The sequence below is a fragment of the Micromys minutus genome, assembly GCF_963924665.1.
Source record: "Micromys minutus genome assembly, chromosome: 24".
NCBI lineage: Eukaryota > Metazoa > Chordata > Mammalia > Rodentia > Muridae > Micromys > Micromys minutus.
In genome coordinates this window covers 29,101,952-29,129,054 of record NC_137959.1, presented here as the reverse complement: position 1 = coordinate 29,129,054, position 27,103 = coordinate 29,101,952, and the positions used below count along the sequence as shown (strand labels likewise).

General features: G+C 44.8%; 2 protein-coding genes across 3 annotated transcripts in view; both read right to left on the bottom strand.

The window, feature by feature from the left end:
- The window catches only part of NFATC3 (nuclear factor of activated T cells 3), a 58,660-nt gene extending 52,660 nt beyond the window's left edge, over positions 1 to 6,000 (bottom strand). Inside the window, 1 exon segment of the mRNA XM_080937078.1 lies at positions 5,689 to 6,000. Within this exon segment, the coding sequence (XP_080793204.1) occupies positions 5,689 to 5,791 (103 nt within the window). The 5' untranslated portion in view covers positions 5,792 to 6,000.
- Positions 6,001 to 12,139: 6,139 nt separating this feature from the next.
- The window catches only part of DUS2 (dihydrouridine synthase 2), a 38,630-nt gene continuing 23,666 nt past the window's right edge, over positions 12,140 to 27,103 (bottom strand). For both annotated transcript variants that reach the window (XM_080937090.1, XM_080937091.1), the window contains exons 8-16: positions 23,778 to 23,843; positions 23,569 to 23,639; positions 21,029 to 21,115; positions 19,216 to 19,384; positions 17,308 to 17,429; positions 15,522 to 15,671; positions 14,068 to 14,155; positions 12,990 to 13,063; positions 12,140 to 12,776 (exon numbers count right to left, since the gene is read on the bottom strand). In XM_080937090.1, the coding sequence (XP_080793216.1) occupies positions 12,539 to 12,776; positions 12,990 to 13,063; positions 14,068 to 14,155; positions 15,522 to 15,671; positions 17,308 to 17,429; positions 19,216 to 19,384; positions 21,029 to 21,115; positions 23,569 to 23,639; positions 23,778 to 23,843 (1,065 nt within the window). In that variant the 3' untranslated portion in view covers positions 12,140 to 12,538. The remainder of the gene's footprint in view (positions 12,777 to 12,989; positions 13,064 to 14,067; positions 14,156 to 15,521; positions 15,672 to 17,307; positions 17,430 to 19,215; positions 19,385 to 21,028; positions 21,116 to 23,568; positions 23,640 to 23,777; positions 23,844 to 27,103) is intronic.

Genomic DNA, 27,103 nt, shown 5'->3' with positions numbered 1-27,103 from the left:
ATCAACCCCTGGAGCCCACAGAGCTGGAAGGAGAGCACTGACCTCTTCAAGTTGTCCCCAAACCTCTACTCGAAAGCTGTGTCAGTGCATACACACACAAAATAAATATTAAATTGTGTGTATTTATGTATGATGCATCAAGGTAGGCATGTGCATGTTACAGCATGCATATGAAGGTCAGAAGGTAACTTTGGGAATTGGTTCTTTCCTTACATCTTTACATGAGTTCAGGGATTAAACTCAAGTCACCAGGCCTCCATAACAAACATTTTAACTGCCATGATTTTTGCCAATCCTGGTTTCTGAAGACAGAATCTTAGGTAGCCCAGGATGGCCTCAAACGTTTTATCTAGTCAGTTAGAGACAGGGTTTCTCTGTGTAGTTCTAGCTCTCCCTGAACTTGGTCTATAGACCAGGCTGGCCTGGAACTCAAACTCAAGAGATCCACGTGCCTTTGCCTACAGAATGTTGGGATTAAAGCAGCCTGCCACCACTGCCCAGCTAGATCAATGTTTTTAAAAAAACAATTAGCACTCTTACTTCTTTCCCCCTGGGTTTTTCAAAACACACTTATTCACTTATCTCTATCACACAACTCTGCTAGTATCCCCAGAAGCACCCTTCTAATCTGGACCAAGAAAAGTGTGAAACAAACAAAATATTAACAGTGCATAACAATCCATACCTGTAATCTCAGTACTGGGGAGGTAGAGATAGAAGAATAAGGAATTTAACATTCTTCTCAGCTATACCAAGAATTCTAGGCCAGTTTGGCTTACACGAGACCCTATCTCAAAAAGATAAAACAAAAATTTAAATAAACTAACCCTGGTAAAATATTCCTTTAATCCAAGCACTTGAGGAGCAAAGGCAGGAGAATTTCTTTGAGTTCCAGGCTGGCCTGGTCTACATAGTGAGATTTTGTCTCAAAAAAACTAACCAGGGATGGAGAGATGGCTCAGCAGTTAAGAGCACTGACTACTCTTCCAGAGGTCCCGAGTTCAATTACCAGCAACCACTTGGTGGCTCACAACCACCTGTAATGATACCTGATGCCCTCTTCTGGTGTGTCTGAAGACAGCAACAGTGTACTCATATACATGAAATAAATAAATCTTTAAAATAAAAAACAAAACTAAACAGATAAAGTCAGGCATAACAGTGCATACTTGCAATTCCTGTACTTGGGAGGTGGAGGCAGCATGTCAGAAATTCAAGACCAGTTTTGGCTACACAACCCAGCCTGGCATACACAACACCCCACCTCAAAATAAAATGAACACACACACACACACACACACACACACACACTAAACTATTCTTCCCGGCTGGAAAGATGGCTCAGTAGTTAAGAGCACTGACTGCTCTTTCAGAGGTCCTGAGTTCAATTCCCAGCAACCACATGGTGGCTCACAACCATTTGTAATGAGATCTGATGCCCTCTTCTGGTGTGTCTCATGCACAGTGTACTCATATACATAAAATAAATCTTAAAACAAAAAAAGCATAACAATGCAATTAAAAGCAAAATAACGTAAGTATGTTTACAAAGAAGCAAGCAACACTGAAAAGAGTAAAGATTAAATCAAAATAGGACTGGCCAGACAGCTTAGTGGGTTAAGACATTGCTATCAAGCCTGAAAACCTGATTTTTAAGCCTGAAACCCACATGTTGGAGAGAACTGATTCCCTCATGTTGTCCTCTGACTTCCACATGCAACACACACACACACACACACCACAAAATTCATAAATATAGTAAGAATTTTATTTGGGCTAGAGAAAAGGCACAGCAGTTAAGAGCACTGACTGCTCTTCCAAATGTCCTGAGTTCAATTCCCAGCAACCATATGGTGGCTCACAACCATCTGTAATGGGATCTGGTTCACTCTTCTGGTGTGTACTCACATACATAAAAAATAAAATCTCCAGACAATAGTAGGGTGTACACCAGCGTGCCCAACATTAAGGAAAAAAAGATAATAAAATTGGGGCTAGAAAGATGGCTCAGTAGATAACATCACTGTTCTTCCAGAGGACCTGGTTCAATTCCCAGCACCCACACGACAGCTTACAACTCTCTGTAACTACAATATCTGATGTCCTCACACAGACATGCAGACAAAACACAAACTTAAAAATAATTATTAAGAAAAAAACTGCCTCAAATATAAAAAACAAAAACTTGGAAAGAGATAATAAATTATAATAAACATATAATCTGCACTAGACAACATTAAGCACTAGACAATATAGCTAGAAATAATTATCACGTTTACACACGAAAGACCTGTGTAGTAGGTATAACTGAAGCAGGAAAACTACCATCAGCTCGAGAGTAAGAAACTTTACCTTAAAAAAAAATTCAGTATTTGCTGAGAATATATAAAGTAAATTTATTGCAATAATACATTATAAAACAAAAGTATTTCTTCTCTTCAAAAGCAGCAGGAGATAAGATACTAATCAGATACTATATATAATGTTGCATGCATTCCTTCTGGTGATTCTTATTGTGAACTAGAAAACATTTAAAAAACTTTGGGGCTGGAAGGTTAGCTCAGCAATTATGAAGACCCACATGGGTAGCTCACAACTGTATGTGCAGTGAGGAAGGGAGGTTGAGACAGGAGGACTGTTATGGATAGCTGGCCACCAGCATAGCTTTGGGGTCAGTGAAAGATCTCTCTTCAATGCAATAAGGAAGAGAATGATAAAGCAGAACATTGCACTTCCTCCTCAGACCGCTGTATGTGCACATGGATGCACTCATACACACACACACACACACACACACAGTGAGTTCAAATCTATGCTTTGTGGAACACTGTCTTAAATAAACAAATTGCAATTGAATTGGTTTTAACTAAAAGTCCAAGTTCATCCTCTAGTACACAGCAAGAACAGGACATCTAGGAATACATAGTTTATGAAGACCTTGTCTAAATAAATAAATAGGATAAGGAAAGAGTTCAGTAGCTAAAGTATTGATTCCCAGAGGCTATGTAAAAATGTTGGGTGTTGGCAATACAGGTTAGTCATGGCAGCACTGGAAAGACAGAGACAGGAAGACCCCTGGGGCTCACTAGGTATGTCTAGCCTAATTAGAAAGCGCCAGGCCAATGAAGAGACCCTGTCTTAAAAGAGGTGGGCAGCTTTACAGAAGATGGCACCTGAGGATGAGCTGTAACTTACACACTACATGTTCACACACACAGAAACAATCTTCAGACAATTATTTTAACAACAAACTAAAAAGAGAGATGTAAACAGTATTAAAAGCCACTCTTGATAATAACGGAATGCAGTAAACATAGGTGAGTTTTATTGTTTATTGTGTTTGTTTTCTTGAGCACGGTCTCACCACATAGTTCTGGAATGTTTAACATAAATCATATTGTCCTCAAACTCGTGGTCTGCCTGCCTTGACTTCCTCTGAAGTATGGAATACAAACACACAAACACTAAGTACTTTGCCTGGAACTATATTAATGCTTCTAAAATTTCTATTTACTGGGGCATACCTGTCATTTTGAAGTTAGATACTAAGGAAAAACAAAATAGTTTGATTTAAAAAAAAAAAAAAATGACAGACTATTCTGGAACTATGTAGACCAGGCTGGCCTTGAACTCTCCTACCTCGGAGGCCCAAGTACTGAGATTCAAGGTATGGGACACCAACACCATGTTCAGTTTCCACAAAGAAGTTTTCAAAAATATTTTCAATGTATGGAAATCTTAATGTGCTCTAACTCCTCTCAAACCTTCAGAGAAACACAAACCAATGTAGGCCAAAATTGCCAAGATCTGCTACTTTATGTAATTGACCAATCAGCCAAAAAAAAAAAAACAAAACAAAACAATCTAACTACTATGAAAAAACAATGAGTATTGATTCAAAACTTAACTGCTACTTATTCATGAAAACGCAACTATGTTAAATAAAATAGCTAAGTGTGGTGTCTCATGTCAGTAATCCAGTAGTCTTAAGGGCTGAAGCAGAAGGAATACTTCCATTTTGAGGCCAGCCTGGGCTACATAGCAAGTTCTAAGCTGACCTGCTAAATGTAATGGAACACTGTCTCAATAAAATACAAAAGCAAAAAAGTTTTACTTTTTCATATGAATTTCACCATAATGAAAGACAAATAATCTTAAGGAAATATGGGGGAAAAAAACCATTGAATATGGGGGCACATGACCTCTAATACCAGCACTTGGAAGAGATGGGAGACCACTCTGAACTAGACTCTAAGAAAGAAATGATAGAAAAAAACAAAAGATGGGGGAGGGGGGAGCTCCTAGAACGTTTTAAAGTTGGCAAAATAAAATTGTTCATGTTTCCTTTGGGAATTCCAAATCAAGTTACAAGCTTTTTTTCTAAAAATTCACTCAAACAAGTTGTTTTTTTTTTTTCAATTTCCATAACCTAAGTGCAATTCAATGCTATCCTCTCCATAAACCCCGCTTTTTCTACTTATTTTTTATATAAAATTTATGACAATTTAGTTTGCCTAGTAATAATTATTTGAGCTATGTCTTATCTGTTTACCAACTTTCATCAAAAGCTGGAGACTCTGCATCAGTTTAACAACTAAATATCCACTTATCTTCAACATAAAGCTGGTTCAAATAATGCTAATGGAACCGAAAACACAGCCAACTCTTAACTATTATAATTATTTATCAAGTTGAAAACAGCATACAAAGGCTGAAAAGGAACTAAAAAGGTATTGTACCACCTAAAGATTCTATGCAACTCTGTGAAACCAATGTTTTACGACCTCAATATACTCTGAATAAAAGTAACTCACGCAATACTAGAAAGAATAAATACTCTTATCCATCTTCTTTTTCTAAGTTCTCTTGCATATGTAATAGGGAAAATGAACTTAATGAACCACACGCTTCCAAACCAGGTCACAGGAGAGAATTAAGTCTTCAGTCATCATCCTGTTTCTATTTCCTGACTGGTTTGACCCGCAAGCATTATGGTGTCCAGCTTTCCCAACCTAAGATCTCTTTTAAAATATCTTCTGAGAAGAGCTTTTTCTTAAAACAAAAGTTGACTTCTAGAACATTCTAGGAGAATTATGTTTAAAAAAGCAACGCACGCACACACACACACACACACACATGCATGCATACATCTCCAGAAACACTTTGCTCAAATAAAACAACCCAGTTTCCAGAAAAGTCGGTTGTAATATACTTGAAACTAAGTGTGGAATATAAATTTGCACAATTGGACGCTAACTCGAACGTGTTGCTCTCCTGGCAAAGGAAGTTTTTTAAAGTGGAATTTTAAAAGGTTCCTACACTACAAGAACACGCACCTTTCAAGACTTTTACATATAGCCTTAAAACAGCTAAGTGCGCTTACACTTCTCGGAGACATTTTCTCTGCACCACGCTGGCACAGCAACGACAACCAGAAACCTCCTGGGGCTTTGGCCCCAACCTCTGCCTCCAAACCCCGGGCGTCCGCCGGCCACTGGCCTCTCGGAGTTCCCTACTAGTTCGCTTGCAGTCCAGCCACTTCCACGTCGCCCCGAACCACACGCCTCCTCCTCAAATTAAATCAGGCTTCACTCGCCACACGCACGCACCAGGGGGACCGAGGGAAAGGCGAGCTAGTGGGAGCGCGGGGAGGGCACGCTCCACAGTCCCCGCCGGCCCGGCACCCACCTGCAGGCCGCGAGACCTGGGACACCGGCGCTGGTGCCCCGTCCTCGCCGAAGACGAGTTTGAAGTCGAGCTCGTCGTGGGCGCCACAGTTTGCAGTAGTCATCGGCGTGGCCCGGGGTGCAGCGCCTCCCTTCTCAGGCGGCCGCCGCGGCTCCTCAGCGCCGCTTCATGCTGGGCCGCGCCGGCCAGCAGGTCGCGGCTCCACTGCAAACTTTCCGGGCGGGGCCCGCGAGGCCAAGCGTTCCGTTCCGACCTAGAAAGCTGGCCGAGTGCCCCGCCGCACCAGGAGCCGTCACCGCCGCCAGTCGAGGGTGCCTAATAGCCACGGTCGCCTCAACCAAAGCTCCCCGCCCCCCACCCCCACATTCGCCGCCACTACCGCCACCGCCGCCGGCGCGCTCCCGCGCCTTGCAGCGCGCCCAGCCCCGCCCCTTGCCGCGCTCCCGTCAGACGGGGAGGCCCATAGGCCGCTGGCTTCGCTGACACTCATGGGCCCCGCCTCCTCGCCGGCCTATCCCGTGAGTCCTCTGCAAGGAGGAAGTCACGTGAGCGAGGAGCTACAGAGCCCAGCTTCCTCTCGGGAGTTGTAGTTAAAGTTTTATTCTTCCGCAGTTTCTAAACCAAGACCAGTGTAGAGCCAATAGCGCTGTCTATTGAGAACCCACGTAGGCCAATGGCAGACTATCCTTTCCCTCCCATTGGGCGGAGCTCACGTCGAGGAAGTGGGTAGAAGAGCACCAGGGTTATAGGTGTCCGGATACTTGGCCCCACAGAGGTACTTTCCCTTATGGCTACTTTTAGAGTGGAAGCGTTAGACTGCCTCAAAGGTTACCTATATATACCATACCACTCACCCTCGCATCCCTTCATACCAACTTCAATGGCGGAACCCCGAGAGGGCCAGGGATTGGTTTGATCTTCTGGGTAGGTTGGGGTGGAGCCGAAGAAAACCTTGCGAGACAAGTCTAGAGTCAATTCAGATCCACCCCTATGGGGTGGGGCCCCGCCTCAGTGATTGTGCCTTTGTCCCCACTAGCTGGCCCAGAAGCTGTTATCTAGAGGATACCTTGCATTCTAGACCTCACATAAATCAGAAAAACTAGGTCTGGTCCCTGGTGGAAGTTAAGCAGATACAGCAAAGTCCCCTTCTTGATTTCTGCATTCTAGTACACAATCGTGGAGACACCCGAGCAATGACAGCCAACATATAGGAAGTGACACTGTCAAAAGAACCCGTTTTCAATCTTGGCTTCATTTCAACGAGCCTGCCTTCCCCAGTGAGGCATGAGATGGCCCAAGACACCATCCCTTGGAGTCTGGGGACTCAGTCTTGTTTACTTAGAGCATGATTAAGAGGAGTTGGGAGAAGCCAGTGACCACCTCCCCCACAACAGCACGTCTCATACTATTCACAAAAGCCCCTGGGAGAATGGAGAAAACACAATTTCCTTGCAGAGATCTCCACATCTCAGTGATTCCTGGGCTGCAAAATGAGCCCCAGGGAGAGCCCAACTAAGCCTAGGGTCAGAAGAGCAAGGAATGTTCTGAGCACCTGAGCCATTCGTCTTGGATGGGTTTATTCCTGCTCGGCTTTACCAGTACTTAGGAGAGACAGAGATACATAGATAGTCTTCCTTCAGAGTTGAGAGAGAGGAATAGCAAATATGTAATTACTGTGCAAAGAGATCAGAGCTGTGATAGGAGCACTGAGGACACTGAACACCCACCCACACATTCCAGGGCCTCTGCAGAATTAGTAGAAACTGGAGATGTAAGCAAAAGATGAGCAGTTTGTTCCACAGAGGGACCAGTGGGCAGAAGCCAAAGGTGATTCTGTATTAGTGGGCAGGGTCACTGTGTGATGCTAAGATCCTAAGGACAGTAAGGCACCATACTAGGGTTTAAAGCAGAAGACTAAAATAGTCACTTCCATATAGAACACTTGACTAAGGACATTTAAAAGCAGCAAGGACGAGGAAGCAGTCAGGCTTAGTGTCACATGCCTGTAATGCCAGACTCAAACAGTGGAGACAAAGGATCAGGAGCTCAAGATCATCCCAATATAGTGAGTTGAGGACGGCTTAGGTACATGAGATCCTTTCTCAAAACAAACAAAAAGCAAAGGACTTAACATATTTGGTGGGTAAAAAAATACTTTGCACCAAGCTATACTGTCTTCAGAGGGGCAGACCTAGAAAGCTTGAATATGAAACTAGGAGACCAAATGCTACATCCTGTCTGCAACCAGAACAGACTGACTATAAGCTTACCAACTAATTCCCATGGTCCCACTATCCTATAAGGTCCCCAGAAGTTAGCCAGCTTACTTCCCCGTTTCCATAAAAATGAAAGCAATTTCAGCTCCATTTGTAGATGCATGCTTATAATTTAGATTGAGAGCATGGACCCAGTCTCCCTCCCTTCTCCAGTTAGGAGTTCACCTGAATGGGGTGAATTAGGCTAAGGTAGAGGCAGCAGAGCTGGAGAGATAGAGCACTTGCTGGTCTTCCAGAGGATCTGGATTTGGTTCCCAGCAATGATATGGTAACTCACAACCATCTGTAACTTTCAGGATATCTGATGCCTTCTTCTGGCTTTATAGGCACAAGACACACACAGAGTGTACACATATACAAGTAGAAAAAACATTCATGTACATAAGGTTAGAATAAATCTTTTAAAAATAAAAATATAAATCTGACCAGGGAGGCAGAATGTAGACCCTGGCCTATCAATCCCTACACTTTGTAAAGGACCACAATAAAATCCACTCACTTAAATGCTCAACAATACATCTTTTTCCCCCAGACACTGAGTTCCAGAGACTATCTAGAAAAGGGTGAGGTTGTAGAAAGAGCTCTTGTTTAGTACAACATAGAGTGTTAAAGGCTCAGCAGAGGTAAGAACCAATTGTTAGGGAAATGAGTTACTATTTTTGTAAGAAAGGCAGCATGAACTGTGTTGGGTAAGAGAAAGAGAAGCAGAGAGGGAGAGAGAGAAACAAAGAGCTGAAGTGGTTTACAACCCCATAGGAAGAACAATATCAACTAATCAGACCTCCCCAGAGCTCCCAGAGACTAAACCACCAACCAAACAGCACACATGGAGGGACCCATGGCTCCAGCTGCATGTGTAGCAGAGGATGGCCTTATAGGGCATCAACAGGAGGAGAGGCTTGATCCTGTGAAGGCTTAATGCCCCAGTGTAGGGGAATCCCAGGGGTGGGGTGGGGAAGGTGGGAAAGAGTGAATGAGTGGAAGGGAGTGGGTGGGGGGCAAGCACTCTCATAGAGGCAGGAGGAGGGGAGATGGGATAGGGGAATTCCGGAAGGGAAACGGGAAAGTGGATAATATTTGAAATGTAAGTAAAGAAAATATACAAGAAAAAAAGAGACAAGCAAGAACACAGCAACTAGACTCTTGTAGGCCATGAAGGTTCCTGGTTCCCCCCAACAAACACACACACACACACACACACACACACACATACACACACTCCCCAGCTAGGACCAAGATTTACCCCCAAAGTTCTTGCTCACCATGTACTCCAACTGCAAATCTCTCAGGGGGCCTAGTGGGAAATATAGAGATAGAACCTCAGAGTAAGAGAGCACTGGGTCTCTATAGACCCTTTCCCCCCCCTCCAGTGTAAATTATGGCCCAGGCTTGAGAATCAAGAGATACTTTTTTCTTTCATCTGTTATCATAGGCCTGGCCTAGGTCTTTACTGCTGAGGCTTCCTCTATACCTCAGAGCCATGGAGTGATACTGCTTAGCCCAGCCCCATCCCTTATTTCATACTAGGGAAAACCAGGAATCTTCAAGTTTAGAAATTCTTTTTCTGTGTGCCATGTACCCCCCTCCTCCACCCTCACCACACACACACACACACACACACACACACACACACACACACACACACACACCCTCTAAACTCTTAGTTTGCTGGGCCTGCTCACCTCCATGCCAATGCTGGCCATAGAGAAAATAACAGCCTGGGGCAGCTCCAATTTAGATGGGTAAGTTAAAACCAGCCAACTCTAACCTCCAAACGTTAGCTGCTAAAGTCAGCATAGAGTACTGAGAACCCAAGCCATCACTCTGTCTTCTCCTGCCAGACCAGGGGTTTGGACTTGGTCTAGAGAGCAGTTTCCAAGACCACAGTCCTGAAAGGAGCAGTACCTGGGAGGACTTTGCCTGTGGGAGTTAAAGCCTAAGATCCCTCTTATCCTTCCCCCAAATCAAGCTTCTTTCTGTAACTTTGTAATCCCCACCAACTCCTTCAACTTTACTCAGCCTCCGTCTCATGGAATATAAAACCATTTATTCTAGTCCAAGTGTGGTGGTGAACATTTGTAAGCATAGCACATGGACGCAGCTGCAAGTTGGAAGCCAATCTGGTCTACATAGCAACCAAGTTTCAGGCCAGCCAGGGCCACATAACAAAACTTTATCACAGAATAAAAACAACAAAAACTGTCACTGGGGATGTAGGTCTATTACAAGAATGCTCGCCTGTCATTCAAAAGCCTCTGGATTCAATCCCCAACACAACATAAAACCATAAGTAAAAATAGGTTTTAAAAAGAAAAATTGTTAAAGGGGCTAACAAGATTGCATTTGCCACACAAGCCTGATGACCTGAGTTTGATCCCTGGAAACCACATAAAGATGGAAGGAGAGGAATGATTTCCCAATGTCTTCCTCTGATATCCAGGTGCATCCCCCAACACAGAGTAATGAATAAACAATAAATACATATTTTTTAAAAGTTCAAGGCTAGCTTGGACTTCCCAAGATACCATCTCAAGACAAAAGAGAACAGAAAGGCCTCCATAAGACAGGCTAAGGAGGGTGCTTCAATTAAGGACATGCATGGGTGGGTACCACTTCTTCTCTCACAGGAAGGGGTTGGAAACTCTTAAGTGAATTATTCTGAGGGTAGACATAGACAATGTCTTCAGGCTTCTTACCTCCAGTCCAAATACAAGAAAAGGTAAAGGGAGGATTTTAATACAAGTTTAGTAGAAACAAACAAATCTAGATACAAACTTTCTAAATCTTTTAAAAAGATTTGTTTATTATATATAAGTTATTATAAATAATATGTATTATTTATTATATATAAGACACTGTAGCTGTCTCCAGACACACCAATAGAGAGCATTAGATCTCATTACAGATGGTTGTGAACTACCATGTGGTTGCTGAGATTTGAACTCAGGACCTCTGGAAGAGCAGTCAGTGCTCTTAACTACTGAACAATCTCCCTGCACAAACTTTCTAAATCATTTTTTAATTTTTTTAAAAATTTACTTATTTATATGAGTACACTGTAACTGTTTTCAGAAACACCAGTAGAGGGCATCAGATCCCATTACAGATGGTTGCAAGCCACCATGTAGTTGCTGGGAATTGAACGCAGGACCTCTGCAAGAGCAGTCAGTGCTCTTAACTGCTGAGCCATCTCTCCAGCCCCCAAACTTTCTAAATCTTGATGGCTGAGATCAGACCAAGACTATCTTCCTTCTTACTGGGGGCCCTACTCTGACAGCAGTAGAATAAAAAGGCAGCCTCTCAGAAAGCAGAAACACACAGTCACATAGTACCCCATCACAGGCCAGCCTCACACGTGCAGAGGACAACTGATTTCACTAAGAGGCAGAAGACTAGAAATGAGTTACCCAAGGTCAAAAGGCAAGGGGCTTTGAAAGGCCTCTGGGAGTATGCTAACTTTATCTGAACAAAGGAGAGCTAGTATGGGTAGCAATAGAATAGGCAAGGCCTAAACCACTAAACCTTTGATTCAGAGACATGCAGGGCCAGGAGCTGCTAGTTGCCACAGAGCCACGAGGCTGTTCTCAAGGGACTGGTGGGAAAGAAAGGTTCAGTTTAGAGGGGAATCCTCCCCCCATATATCCTGGCAAAAAGAAGGTCACACAGCCTGTTTACAGCAGAGGAAGCAGGGGTGGGGCAGGGCAGGGACCTTTGGTCAGGCCACCCCTCCCAGTAGGGGAGTGGGGAGGCCCCAATAAATGTGTGGGAGCTATTTGTCTGCTTCTCGCTGCCAGGAGGAAATTAAAGAGAATCTACCACTTCCTTTCACCTCCAGTGGGACTGGGGTGGGGAAAGTGATATGACTGCTGCATTTGACAGAAGCCAAATTGCCACCATCAACAGCCCTCAGGTGTTCCCTGCCCTGAGCAGGCACCTTATCAGGTCTGAGTTCAAATTAGCTGTAAGGCATAAAAGAGACTCCTGAACCCATTACCCACCAACCTTACTAGGTTTGCATTGGCCCTTTATGGGATATCAGATACTCTTGTTTTTTTTCTGAGATTATCCAGACCTCTTACCAGGAAAGTCAACTGAAGATTAACATCGAATTAAAATGGTTTTCTTGGTCCTTTCCTGCTTTCACCAAAATCCAGTGGACCCTAAAGGTTCACTCGTTCCCTACGTGTAAGAGATGTGCTTTGGGAAGCGCTAGATCTGCACAGAGGGTAGAAGTAGAAAAATTATGTTAGGATGTAAGGTTGAAGCAATTGGTCATGGGTGAGAGTCAAAGTGTCTTTATTGCACAATACCAATGTCAAGTTAGAAGTGAGGCCTAAAAACCTCGTTTTCAAAGAAACGTTCAGGTTACTAGGAACTTGGCTTAGCCATCAAATATACGAAAGACAGTATTACCCTTGGACATTTCTTGGCACTTGTTTCAGACTGATGGCCTGGGCCAAGACCTCTAAGTTCACGTGTCAAGGGCCAGCAAACTGTCCAAGGGCGTCTGTCTTAGGTTCCGACACCCATAACCCCTTCACATCAGTCCCACACACTGACGGTCAGAGCATGAGTTAACAACCTTCCAGCAGATTCTCTTCACTACTTTCCAGGGTTACAAATGGCTTCTTGCATATCTCCCCAGGTGTTGCTGCCTCCAGAACTCTTGGGCCCCCAGGGTCTTGATCAGGAGCCTCTCTCTTTCGCTTGTTCAAGGAGGGGCTCTCCTCACCCAGTCGACCCTCAGGGAGGCCCTGGCTCCTCAGACACACGATTGCTGCAGTCTGCTCTGCCAGTTTTTTAGACTTGTCCCTGGGTAAATGAAGCAACAATTAATAAAGCAAGTAAACAGCAAGACTATAGTCTTGAAGCCCTGAACCTGCAAATACTTTGAAGAGATTCTGACAGAACTTCTAAGAGGGGCCATCACTGGGTGCTTTCACACACAATGCACCCAAGTCTCACAGATCCAAAGTAGACTTGGATCCCACACTAATAGTCTCATACCATCTGATGAGAACTTACCACAAGGTGGACTGGTACTTTTGTTCCGCAACAGTGACAACAGAGCAGAACATGCGATCTATAGGTCGCTGAACCTGGTACAGAGAGAGCAAAGGAAACAGAAGACTGCCCACCTGTGTCATCACATGCTGAACACATAAATGAAAGACTTCTCCCACTCCCACCCCACCTTGGATTTGTTTTTTGGGGGGGACAGGGTTTTACTGTGTAGCTCTGGCTGTCCTGGAACTTGTTTTGTAGGCTGGCCTCAAAGTTGGAGCTTCACCTGTTTCCTCCTGAGCATGCACTACAACTGCTAGACTAGAACTTTTAACTTAAGTCAAATGGAGGCTCCTTGATCACATGCTCCACCCACGGGAAAGTACCTGCTGCATCTTTCAGGGGAAAAAGGCAGTTATGCAAATTGACGATGATATCAAGTGTGTCAGAGTTCTGTCCCTGAACTACACAGAGGGCCATTATCTGCACCTGACTATGGGATCTCTACCTACTGATTTCTATGTGAGCCAGCTCCCAGCAGAAAGGAGGTCACCAGATGGCAAAGGACTGAGAAGGAACAAGTATGGGGGCAAAAAAGGTACATCTGGCAGAGGGATCAGGCAGTGTGGCTGGAGTAGAGAGCTTAGTGGCAGAAATGAAACAGCAAAGTATGTGGGGATGAGTCTTGTGTTCTAGGGAGCTGATAACTTGAACAAAAGAGACAGAGGTTAGATTTGTCTTTCAAAAGTCACTCTGGTAGAAGGGACACAAGGCCCAGAAAGTGTAAGGCTAGAGGCCAGAAGGAAGGAAGTAAAGCAAGACTATCTTAAGGTTTCAACCCCAGGGTCCCTATATGTATGTGGGCATAATTTTGTGCCCCACTGGCTGAAGCCCACCCAAAGATTGGACAAGCCCAAGGTTGGAGATAAGGGCCTATCAGCAATTGACCCTACTACTAACAACTTATACACAGCTATGGAAAGCAAGTTCAAATTCTAACCAGGCAGCCAGGAGCTGAGGATAAGATACTACAGAGATAGTAGCAGTGTAGGAGGCATTGGGGTTGGATGTCAGACAGGCAACAACCAGAAAAACTCACTGTTTCATACACAGGCTGTGGCAACTTCTCTTTCCGACACCATTCCAGCAGGCACATCTTGGGGGTAATCTGGGGTGGATATGCTCTCCTAGGAAAAGGAGGAGAAACAGTTGAGAGCCATTTGTCATTTCTACCCTATGCCTTAGCAAGAGCCACCAATCAACCACTGTTGCTATAGGTGCTATAAGAACTGGAGAAACAGAGATATCATGCTGCTGCCCACGGCTCTTGTGCCCACTTCCTTCCTGTCCTACCAGCAGGCGCATCCAGGCTTTAATCTAAAGGGAAAGTGGGCTTCTCATGCTTGGCATAATAATGAGTGCATGTATGTGAGCGCTCCCAGTTCTCTGAGTGCCAGGATAGAAAACAGCCTTCAACAGCCAGGAGAGAAGGTTTGCTGGGCCTTTCAAGGCCAGATCTGAGGGAACGGGTAGAGGTAGGAAGGGAGGTGACCACACAGTAGGCCTAGAGCTCCAGCTTAGTACACACTGTGATTCCATCTGCTGAGTGTCAGGGTTATCTGCTCTGCTACAGACACAATAAACTCTGGCTTCAGAGTGTCTGTGACAGGGATAAAGTGACACGTTCCAGCTTCCACGGGGAGCTCCCTCTGGCATATGACTGCATAACAGCTGTCCACTTAACCCCACCTCAAGCCCTTGCCAGGTGAGACTCCTTGTCTGGGCATTGGAGACCGAAGAGGCTCAGACCCAGGAGACAAGAATGAGAGCTCCACTAAAAGCTGAGTCCAAATGTGAGGAAAAATTGGACTGGAGCATCCGCCGAGAGAGGCCTACTGGCCTGGTGAGGGGCGAGGTATGAACAGGGATACAGAGCCAAGTAAAGGTAAGGTTCCTGTAGCCACGGAAGAGCTTCAGAAAAAAAAAAAAATCACAGACTTTTGAGGAACAGAAGACTCATATCCTTGTCCCATGTTATAGAAGGAAATGGAGTTCAAGTCTGTCTGTCTTAGAAAAATATGCTCCCACCAGTGCTATCTACGCTTCAGGAACTGTCTTCTTCCCTGAAAGCACCTTCTCTTTGAGGGCAAGAGGATCAGGAGTTCAGGTCATCAATAACTACATGGTAAGTTCAAGGTTAGTCTGGACTACACGAGATCCTGCCTTAGATCCAATCCTTGAGGTGGCACATGCCTTGAATCTCAAGACTCTAGAGACTGAGGCAAGTGGATCTCTGTGAGTTCAAAGTCACTCTACTCTACATAAAGAGTTCCAGGACAGTATGGGTATGTAGAGAGACGTTGTCTCAAAAACAAAACAAACAAACAAACAAACAAAAAAACCACTAATAAAAAATCACCTTCTTGGAAAGCTGAAAACAAAGACCAAGTATCCATACTAAGGAGACCTATGGTCCCTAAGCTTGACATTATTCACATACAACAGCCACTAAAACCCCAAGGCAACTTGCCCTGGAATATACTGGAAACCTACCGGTCAAACCTGATAGCCATTTTAATGATGCCAGAGGTATCTTCAGCTGACTCCTCAACTGCCTCTGGAGTCTTGGCCAAGAGGTCAGCTCGCCGAGCATCGAGCTCCCGAATGGTCTCCTCATAGAAGGCGCCAAGGCCAAAGGCTTCACTACAGAGAAAGAGGTGGATCAGGATAGAAACCTTAGTAGAACAGAACCCAGGGTACTGCAGGAGTCCAGGAAACTCCTGTATCATGTATCTCAAAACTCTACCAGGGTCTGATCATCAGAATATACTGTTTACACACCTGGCACCTACCTAAACTGCAAAGTAGAAGATGAATTTGAACCTTTGAGTATGAACACTAGAGGGAGGCTGGGCTAGGGAATAAAGGATTCCAGAGGTTACCCCACCACCACCATTCTCAGCTCTTTTCCAATGATGACTATGCAGGTTGATGTCTCCAACAAGCCAGAACAGCAGAGCTGGCCTATACTGGGACTTTATATTATCATCTCCATGTGGGGCTGTGGGAGGAAAAGACAAAGGCTGAGGACTGATTGATTCCTCTCTGCCCATGGTTACCATGGACCTAATCTGAACCACACAAGGCTCAGGAGTTATATTCTCTTCTGGAAGTCACAAAACACTGATGCTGAGCTGCTCGACCTCTATGGGATAGGGGCAGAACCAGCAGTGCAAGCCAAGAAGAAGGCTTCTGGAAGAGCTTTCCCTTCTAAAAACACTCCTCCACATGGATCGCTAAGGGCAAGTATGATCCAGAATGCCTTAGAGGAAGAAGGGTGTGTGCAGCAAATGTTAAGAGAAAAAGCCTTTAAGACAGAGGGCTTATTATGGTGACAGTAGACAGGAGGCTGAAAGAGCTGGGAGGAGGCTAAGATGCTAAAGACCTCCAGGTTAATCTCATCATTTAAAATGGCAATAGATCTGAAGGACCAAGACACAGCCTCCTTGACTAGTATAATGGAAGTAGGCATTTGTCAAGAGTGCTAAAGCTCCACCTCACCCTCTCAATCAATCTCTCTCTCTCTCTCTCTCTCTCTCTCTCTCTCTCTCTCTCTCTCTCTCTCTCTCTCTCTCTCTCTCTCTCTGGTTTTCAGTCTAAAGCCCCCTCCCATCCCATCTCTGCCCCCTCACTCCTGGTTTTTTGAGACAAAGTTTCTCTGTATAGCTCTGGCTGTCCTGGAACTCACTCTGTAGACCAGGCTGGCCTTGAACTCAGAGATCCATCTGTCTCTGTGTCCCAGATTAGAGGTGCACCACCACCACCCAGACAGCCTGTACTATGGACCACTGTTTTGTTTTTTGTTGTTGTTTGTTTTACCCTGGCATGCAAAAGGCCCATTAACCAAAAAAAAAAAAAAAAAAAACTTCTTTCTTTGGAATTGCCAGGCCTATCTCTTGCCTTTCTCCAGGAGTTCCAGGACAACATGGACTAGATATAGAGACCCTGTCTTAAAATAAGTAAGAACAAAGCAAACAAACAGTAACAAAAAATCACCTTCTTGGGAAGCTGAAAACTGAGAACAAGTCATCACACCCAACGAGACGTGGTCCCTGAGCTTGACATTGTCCTAATCTAACAGTTCCCTAGTTACCAACTGAGATAGTTGAAGAATAGAAGGTTTCAAAGCTGTGAAAGTACTCCCGTCTACAAAGCAAAACCGTGCTACTACCCCACTCCCACACATACACATCTCTGATCCCTCAGCAAAATCTTAGGGATCAAGGTCAAGTCTGGGACAAGTCTCCACAAACAGATAGAGAGACCACTGAACTCTTACCAAATTTCCTGGGAAGACTGGGCAGCGTGAAGCAGCCTCCCCTGGGGCGACTCCAGCTGCTCCCGCAGCATCTGGCACAAGCAGTACTTGGTGTTGGTGTAGTGGTTTTCATACTGCACTGCCTGAGAGGAGAACGGATGTGAGCCCACCGGCCACCAGTGGTACCAGTGGCGAGTGCTGAGGTGGCTTTTCAGGGGAGGGAACGGGATTCTAAGAGGGCATTAGATGTTTGTTTAAAGCCAACCAAGCCTGTGTGACCTGCCCCCACACAAGAACTGCCTCCACCCTGCTATCTGTTGCTCCTGCTAGCATACACAGTTTAAGGGTCAAACTAAGGCTCATGTTGAACAGCATGCCCACTTAGGCAGCCTGACTGAACCCATGCTTCAGGCACCACAGGTTACCACAGAGAAATAAACGCCGAGCACCTTCCAGGGCTGGGAGAGGAACACGGCAAATTTTGGCAAGGCAAATCTAGCCCTAGGACTGAGGTAAGATGTCTATTCCTTACAACCAGGATCAACCATATCTTGACAAACCTCTCTTCAACTTCTCAGACATGGGTGTGGCACAGCCCCATCTACTAAGCATGTTCATACACATTATTTATCAGCTTGAATATTTATAAAAAGATAGGTACAGCTGTTACCTTACTCTACAGCCTGAGAAGTCGGGCCCAGGGAAGTACAGTGACTACCCCGGAAATAGTACTATAGATGCTCACCCAGCTAGGGGCAAGCAGGATAGCAGCAGTAGGTAAAGGGTCTTCGGACAGGCCTGCAGAACCACCTCAAGCACTCATCCCCACACACTGTTGTAGCATCTCCTTTAGGCCTGTTTTCAGTACCTAGGAAAGTGCTACGGCATGCTCAGGAGAAAGTACGGAATAAGTGGGTAAGTCCCAGCCAGCGGCAGGACCATGATTCAGCTTGTCTGGCCCAGAAAGTACCTGACCAGACTAGAAGCATCCATGTTGATGCTTGAGGCTATTCCATTTCTTCGTGACAACACACCCTCCTGGAAGGATAGCTAAACAACAGTGATAGCATCACCTTTCACCTAGTAAGCAGGCTCAGCACAGCTGAACATGTCTCCTCAGACACACACTTGCCAAGTGGCCAGAAGAGCTGGACGGCTGGCCTGGGCTGAGCTCAAGTCCTTTGCCTGTATCTCACTTAGTCACGGTGAATGTGCTAGTTGTGCTAAAGTATTCTTTTTGCTTTATGAGTTCATCCGGTACAGCCCTGGGACGCTGGGATTCTATACTGGGCTGCGCATGCTCACTGGTGAAGGCAGTGAGTTGCCCTCAAGCTCTGCAGTGAGCTGGATTTGAGCAGAAGTTCCAGCCCTTTCCTGCCCACCAGGACACCCAGAACCAAGAGGAGGGGCTGCAGCCCTCGGGAAAGAAGGCTTTAGACAGAAGCTGCCCAGAACTGGACACGTGCCTCGTCCTACCAGCCCAGCTTAATTAACAATCAGAAAACCACCCGAATGCCACAGCTTGAGAAGAGTTTAGATAACCCCAGGCTTGAGTGAGATTTGGGACTGAAAAGGAAGGTGGAAAACTGCCGTGGGGAAGGGCTGGAACTTCTGCTCAAATCCAACTCACTGCAGAGCTTGGAGACAACTCACTGTTTCCAGCAGTGAACATGTACAGCCCAGTATTGAATCCCAGCGTCCCAGGGCTATACCCGATGAATTCATCAAAATAAACAAATACAATCTTTTAGCACAAGAACCACACTCATAGTGAGAAGAAAAAGCTATTCTCAAGTTGGGTGTGGTGACACATGGCTGTGATCCCAACACTTAGGGAGTAGAGGCTGGAGAATAAGGAATTGGAGGTCAGCCTGGGCTCTGAGCCTCCATGTTAAAACTAAGACGTAAATGAAAAGTGCTAAGACTTACATATCTGATGTACTTCTGCATGACTTCCTCCAGGGGACGAAGGCCATCCTTAAGGAAGATGGAGGGGTTCCACATGGCTGCTCGAGCTACCATCACTGAAGAGGCAGCTGTGGCTTGTCGAAAGTCTTCTATGTCCAAATGTTGCTGGATGTGGTCATGAGATCCTCCGCTAAAAGCAATAGGGGGCTTGGAAGAATCCCATAATGGAACCGACCAGTGTTTCTAGAACTCCTCGGCCGCTCACTATTCGTAAGCTTTAGCAGAGTCCCTTCAACTATCAGGACTCTAAGTGATGACAAATCACAACCCATCGTTAAGTGAGGAGCACAAAGCAATACAAAAAACAGCCTGAACCATGTCTGGCATACAAGAGATTTTTGTTGTTGTTGTTTTAGAAGTTTGACTTTTCTTCTCTACTATCCAAAACAGTGGCCAAAGGCATACAATATTTGAAGGTGTAAAACTGAGATAGTAGTCCTGCAAGCCACCTTTAAAATGACTTTTTCTCTGAGAGCATAGGGCCTAGCACCTCCCCTTCCCCCGCCCTGTTACTCCTTCACCCCAGTCAGAGGAAACTTTCCTCAGGACTTTAGTTTCTAATGTCCAAGCTCCTCAAGTCTTACTGTTTCGGGGGTGCTCATCAAGACCTCAAATTTGCTAGCACAAGTGCCTGTAGCACCCAGAATAATGTATTTGTTTGGATCTTTCGTCCATCCATCCTTCCTTCCTTTCCTTCTCTTCCTTCTCTCTCCCTCACTTCCTCACTTTCCCCCTCTCCTTTTCCTTTTGTGAGACAGGGTCTCTCAGCTTAACTCTGGCTATCCTGGAACTCATTTTGTAGACCAGGCTGGCCTCAAACTCACAGAGATCTGCCTGCCTCTGCCTCCCAAGTGCTGAGATTAAAGGTGCACTTCATTATGCCCAGCATCTATCCATCTTTCTTTTTTCCTTCCTTCCTTTTTCTAAGACAACATCCCATCATATTTTCTTGGCTGTCCTGAAACTTTCTATATAGACCAGTCTAGTCTCAGATTCATAGAGATCCACCTGCCTGCCTCCCAAGGGCTGGGATTAAAGGTGTGTACTACCTGGCCATTGTCTGGATTTCTTTTATCTGACTTATATTTCTTGAGTCTTGTTGCTAAGAGCAACCTTGGGACTGCTCACACAGACCCCTGCACCTTGCATTCCTAACTCCAGATGAGTTATCATCATACTCTAGGTCTGATTCTGCAACCTTTTCCCTCTAGCTGTTCTTACTCATCCCCATAGCCTAGGCTACCATCAGAAAGCCCTGAGCTCCAGCTCTAAACGTCAGTGTTGACCTCACTCCTAACTTTACACTTGTGCTGCATTGCCTTTCCTTTATGATCAGTTTTTGAGGCTTTTTTTTTTTTTTTTTTTTTAATTTGGTTGGTCAGGGATGGGGGAAATATATGGCATGACCCAAGTGGAAGTCAGGGGATAGGATGCAGGATTCAGTTCTCAGAGACTGAACTCAGATTGTCAGGCTTAGTATCAGATACCCTTAACTGCTAAGCAAACTTGCCAGCCCTATGTTTGTTTTGGTTTGGGCTGGGGTGAGTTGTTTGTTTTGAGACAGGGTCTTTCCTGTCCGTTCTGGATTTCCTATGTAGAACAGGCTGACTTTAAACTCACTGAGATCCACCTGCCTCTGACGGGTGGGATCAAAGGCATGCGCCACCATGCCTGGCTTGTTTCAGTTTTCCATGTTCTGCCATCCCAGTTTTCTATGCTAGCACAAGTGTTTTCTGAATGAGTGTAACATAAAAGAGGAAGAATGGAGGCTTACTTGGCTATGACAGGAATGGAGAGGGTTTCAGCAATGGCTTTTATAACTTCACAGCTGACAGGGTGCTGAGGTCGCTCCTCACGATTCCTTAAAAGATAAAGAAAAGAGATGAGGCCTGGGAGCTGAGACCACTCCTGAAATCCTACTGTCTTTCCTACTGAACCTCAAGCAGATCAGAAAGCTATGTGGTTATTCAGGACAGGTTGCTGGGAATGGCCTCCCTGATCTATGGGGAAGAATTCCATCCAAAGGAGCATGGGAGTGAAGTTAGTCTAGTGCTCAGGGGCCTGAAGATTGGGCATAGATGCAAAGGACCAATGTGGGTGGCCTGCTTCCCAAGGTCACCCTGGCTTTCCCTTGCCTCTACCAAAAATAAGAGACAGTGTCACAAAAATGCTGCCCCTACAGTCCCAGCCCTGCCTGTCCCCAGGGACCTGGAACAGCTGCCCCTGCTCAGACTGGCCACTCCCACACAGCTGCCTGTGCTGAGGCCAAGTTGCACAGCTGATCTTTGGGAGAAGCACCTGACACGGGGTAGGCCCTGTGCCGGGGCCGCCACGGATCATGACCCTCAAGAGAAGCCATGGGAGAAGAAGGACACAACCCAGGGCCTTCCTACCAAGGTCAACAGCAAAAAGTTCCTGTGCATAAGGAAGTGAATCTTAGGTATGCTACAGCGATGACTGGGCCAAGCTATGTGTGAAGACAAGTAGGAGAGGTGGCGAGCTAGTTCTTGCTTGAGTGAAGCTCCTGTGCTCTGTAGTCTCTGATTTTCTCAGAAGAGCCTGCCAACCCAGCTTCTACCTCTGATGACTTACAGCCCCAGCAGCCAATTTTACGCCGAACTAAACAGCTGCATTTGCTGAATTTCTGATGGTCAGGCAGTCCCTCCCTAAACTCTCCCAAGTCAGTCTTCTAATTGCCTCCAACTTCTGAGAAAATTAAGTTTCCTTAATTTACAGCAAGGCTGTATATTCAAAATCTCATAAAAGCTTCAAAATAACTATGAAGCAGAAATTATATTAATTGCCCAGTGAGGAATGTGTCAATCAGAAGATTAAGTGATTTCCCTAAGGATGTATAGGTAGAAAGCTGCAGAGCTAGGATTTCAAATCAGACTTCTGAGGTTAAAGCTGACTGCCTCAGCAAGGAACTCAGTATATGTGTGCATCCGTCACTTCCAAACCCTCCTAGCTTTGATCCAGGCAGCTCCACTTTACTGTCCGTATGCTGCTCAGAATATACTCCCAAAATTTAATAACAGGCATAAGCAGTAACCTGGGCTATTCCTATAAAACCCCTGAGTTCCCCCAAAATGGAACATCAGCCAAAGTGTATTAATCAGGATTGTGTTTAAAAAAAAAAAAAATGCTTGGCACAGGAAGCCCATCTGACAGGGAGACACCAGCCTTCAGAAACACCCTGACTCAGCAGGTTCTAGTGCCCAACCTATGATCCCAGCACTTGGAAGACTGAGACAAGGGATCATGAATTCAAGGTGAGCTTGGGCTACACAGTGAGAGCACCCCTCTCATATCTATATAGCTTTATACGTGTGTGTGTGTGTGTGTGTGTGTCTGTCTGTCTGTCTGTCTGTTGAGATGGCTCAGCAGTTAAGTTACAGAGGACATAAGTTCAGTCTCCAGCCCCTACATCCAGCATTTTGGAACTCTAGATCCAGGGGATCCAATACTTTCCTCTGGTCTCTGCAAGCACACACACACACACACACACACACACACACACACACACACAATTAAAAATAAAACAAATCTCTAAAAAAGAAAAGAAAAAAAAAAAAAAAACCAGACTCAGCTCCCAGTAGAGAACAGGTGAGCTACAGATACAAGAACTGTTTAAAACAGTCATCGAGACAGCTGCAGTCCAACAAGGGCAGGAAAGAAAGGCAGCGTCTTTAAAAGAAAAGCCATCTGCTTGGGGTCATTCAAGGGAGAAGCCAGTGCTCAATGAAAATAAGAAAAAAAAATGAGATTCGGTGGGTGTGATGGCTCATGCCTGTAACCCCAGCACTTGGGAGGTTAAGACAGAAGAACTAAAAGCTCAGGACAGCTTAGATTGTATAGTGAACTCCTGTCGAGAGAGAGAGAGAGAGAGAGAGAGAGAGAGAGAGAGAGAGAGACAGCTATAGTGGTGAATGCCTATAAGTCCAACATTTAGGAAGTTAAAGCAAGAACATAAGAACATCAGGGGTTCAAGGCCAGCCTCAGCCATGTGTCAAGTTTGAAGCTAATCTGGGCTCTGATAGGATTTTAAGCACACTGCATGACTTGTAGCACTTACACACCATACAGGCAGGTTCCTTCTTCCTCTTGTGTTCCTAATGCTTGAAGTTGTGTCTATCATCAGAAAGTACTCAATGAATGAACAAATGCAAGCCTATGCAGTTTAAATGGTCTCTGGATTCATAGGCTACCAGAAACCTAGGCTAAATACACAGAGAAGCTGTTTGTCATGTAGGGTCTGTTGAGTGATTGTGAGGACTCTCCCGCCAGTCGGGCCCTGAGAAGGCCACCACTCACCTCCCATGAACTGCAATGGCTGAAATGCCAGTCTTCTCTATCCGCTTCACAAGGTTCAGGGTGTCTTCTAGCTGGGTAAGAAAGATTGCAGCACAAGGTGGTCATTAAGGACCCCAAGGAAGAAACTTCTGACTCCGAAAATCTGCTCAGTTCCACCACCAGGCCCAACACCACCTGAAAGAACAGACCTTCAAATGCTACAGTCTTACCGAGGGCAGGATTCGGATTTTACAGGTCACAGGTCTGTGTGTTCCTTTAACAAGAGTGCTAAGGATCTGCAAAGAGAAGTAGACAGGATCATCTACGTCTGGAACAAACCACCACACTGCTTGCAATAGTTAACACACCGGGAGAGGAACAGTTTGCATACTAATGAGCACTTGCTCTCATATGCACTTACACGAAAATTCGACGGCAAGGATTTGGCTTCTGTTCTGGGCTAAAATTTCAACACTAGTAAGTCCTTCCCCGATATATATGTATATATAAATAAATAAAAATATTATACGTTTAACATTATGTATATACATATACACACATATATGGATATATGTATATATACATACACACACTGAATAAAGAAGTAAGTGAATGGACTTGAATGCAATCCTATGTGGAACACAGTGATTCTTTACCAGGAAAAACATGGAATTGCCTGGAGAGTTTAAATAACAGAAACTCTTAGATCCTACTACATTAGTTCCTGAATGGTTCTCTAGGGACAGAGCTTAGAAACCTGTGTTTTCAAAATCATTGCCCAACATACTCAGTATAATCCTGGGGCCTAGTTCTGTTTATGAACACAAAAGACTAACAGCTCTTTCTTTTCTTTTCTTTTCTTTTTCCTAGGTGCCAGCCTAAGAACAAGAATGAGGAAGGACGGTCTTAGAGGCCTAGGCCCTGCCCTCATGAATCCGCCTCTTTTGAAAAGTCAGATATACAAATATACAAACTAGAAAAGGAAATTATAACACATTCAACATGTTTTAAAATGCTTCTTACATAACAATTAGGAAAGGTTGCAAGAAAGACCAAGATGTAACATGGGAAAGTAGTTAAGAGGGTAGCATGATATGGCAACATGAGAATCAGAGATCAAGAGAGATACAATTATCCCTGGAAGTCAGTGGCACTGCTATCTTCTTCCTACATCAAAAATTTCAGGCCAGGTACAAGGGCAGGAAGGTGATCTCAAACACTGAACTCCTCACCTGCAGAGGTGCCTCCTAGGCAATGGCTACCAGAAAGGCCATGAGGACTTGTGCTTACCTTAATTACAGACAGGTGAGGGCAACAGAGAAGCCATTATAGTAAAAGTGGCCTTATCTAAGAGCTAAGGAGAAGAAACTGTTGAAAGGTGAACAGTTCACCAAGACCCTTTCTGCTGGCTAGGTGAGCAGGAACACTCGACAGGTGCCGCCTCGGACTGCAGACTAGATAAGATTGCCTAGAGTCATCCTGGAAAGCCTTGAAGAGACATTTGTACTTTAAGGAAGGGGACACTGCTAGGACCATGAGGACCCATCTAGCTAGGCATGGTGGCACTTGCCTCAGCATTTGGGAGGTATTGGCAGGAGGAATAGGAGTTCAAGGTCGTCCTTAAATAATAAGGAGAAGGCTAACCCAGAGTACGTGAGACCTTATCTCAAAACAAAAATCAATCAATCAATAAGTTATTAGTTTAATAACTCTGGTTCACAGAAACATATCTAGAAGGTTCCCTTGCAAGTACTGACTTTGAACCTTTGAAATGTAATAACAAAAGATCAAGTGGTTTCAACCTCAGAGAACTTCCTTTAGATTTATTCTAAGTAGCTCTAGGTACTTTCTAGGTATTTCTGTTCACATTCACATTAAAGATCAGGAAGGAGATTAGGGAAGTAAAAGACCTAGTCACTTGCTAGGAACACACGGGGGAAGAAGAGGCAACCTGAGGCTGTCTTATCACCAGCTGTGTGGACACCCCGCCATCCAGATCTAAATTATGCCACAAATCCCTGTCAGAGAAAGAACCAGGGATGAAATTCACATCTGAGTGAGGAATAGAATATCCATCCTTGGGCAGGCTTGCCTCACAAGATCTACTGTCTAGCTTGAGATATGTTAGATCCCTCTAGAAAGAAAGAAAGAAAGAAAGAAAGAAAGAAAGAAAGAGAGAGAGAGAGAGAGAGAGAGAGAGAGAGAGAGAGAGAAAGAGAGAAAGAGAGAAAGAAAGAAAGAAAGAAAGAAAGAAAGAAAGAAAGAAAGAAAGAAAGAAAGAAAGGAAGGAAGGAAGGAAGGAAGGAAGGAAGGAAGGAAGGAAGGAAGGAAGGAAGGAAGGAAGGAAGGAAGAAAATTTGCCAACTTCCTGGTTTTGGAGATAGGTTTCTCTGCATATCCCACACTGTCCTAGACTTTGTTACATAGTGTAGGATGCCCTCAAACTCACAACCCTCCTGCTTCAGCCTCTTCAGTACTGACTGACATAATTACAAGTGTCTGCTACTTTCTTTTTACTTCCTTTTTTTTTTTCTTTTCCCCAAGACAGGGTTTCTCTGTATAGCTCTGGCTGTCCTGGAACTTGCTCTATAGACCAGGCTGGTCTCAAACTCAGGGATCTGGGATTAAAGTGGTGTGTTACCATGCTTGGCTTAAACACTGTTAAGTGTAACTCAGTTACATTCACAGTATAGTTAAGCCACTATCGCTATGTATTTCCGTAGTTTTCTCCTGACCCCACATGAGCATCTTTATCTTGAGAAAATTTTCAAAGTACTCACAACGCTCTCAGCCAATTCCCAGCTTGCCAGTACAGTGTGGACCTGAATTGAAGGCTGTCCCATATGCCTAAGTCACAGCTAACTTGGTGGAAACCTGAAACCCCTATCATGAGGTAAACCCTACTTACTAGGCCAAGCTGGCACAGATGACTATAGCAGAGTGAAGCAAGCTTCTTGAGATGGAGTGCATTACTGCTCATTAATGTGGGGCAGGGGCAGAGCCAACATCATTGGCCTTCTTAGTCAGGAGGATGGAAGAGAGGGAGCCATCTATGTGCACATGAACTGAAGCCTCCCTTGAGGCACCCTCTAGTCAAGTGTTGAAACCACTCTGAGACCCACAGTTGTTCCCTCCATTCTGACTGCAGTTTCTAAAGCCAAGGTTACAGAACTGTGGCTAGTAGTGGCATCACTGAGAAGGGACACTAATGCTGGCGTTAGGAGTCACAGAACTATAGCTTCTGAAGCTGGCTGTGTCTGTCACACATTTGTAGAGGGTCTTAAGCAATTTCCTCTTTTCTCTTTGTGCTCAGTTTGGCTTTGGTCTTTTGAGACAAGGCCTTATATAGTTCAACCTGACCTTGAATCCCTAACACTCCTGCCTCCTCCTCCCAACTGCTGGGATTTCAAATTTGTGTGTACCACATCTAGTTCAGTTTTAATAAACTGTCCTGTTTTTGTCCATTAAATTCATTTTTAGGTTCTTGTTTTTAACTTGTCTACTTAGTTTTTTTTTTAAGATTTATTTATTTTATTTATCTGAGTGATCTATCTGC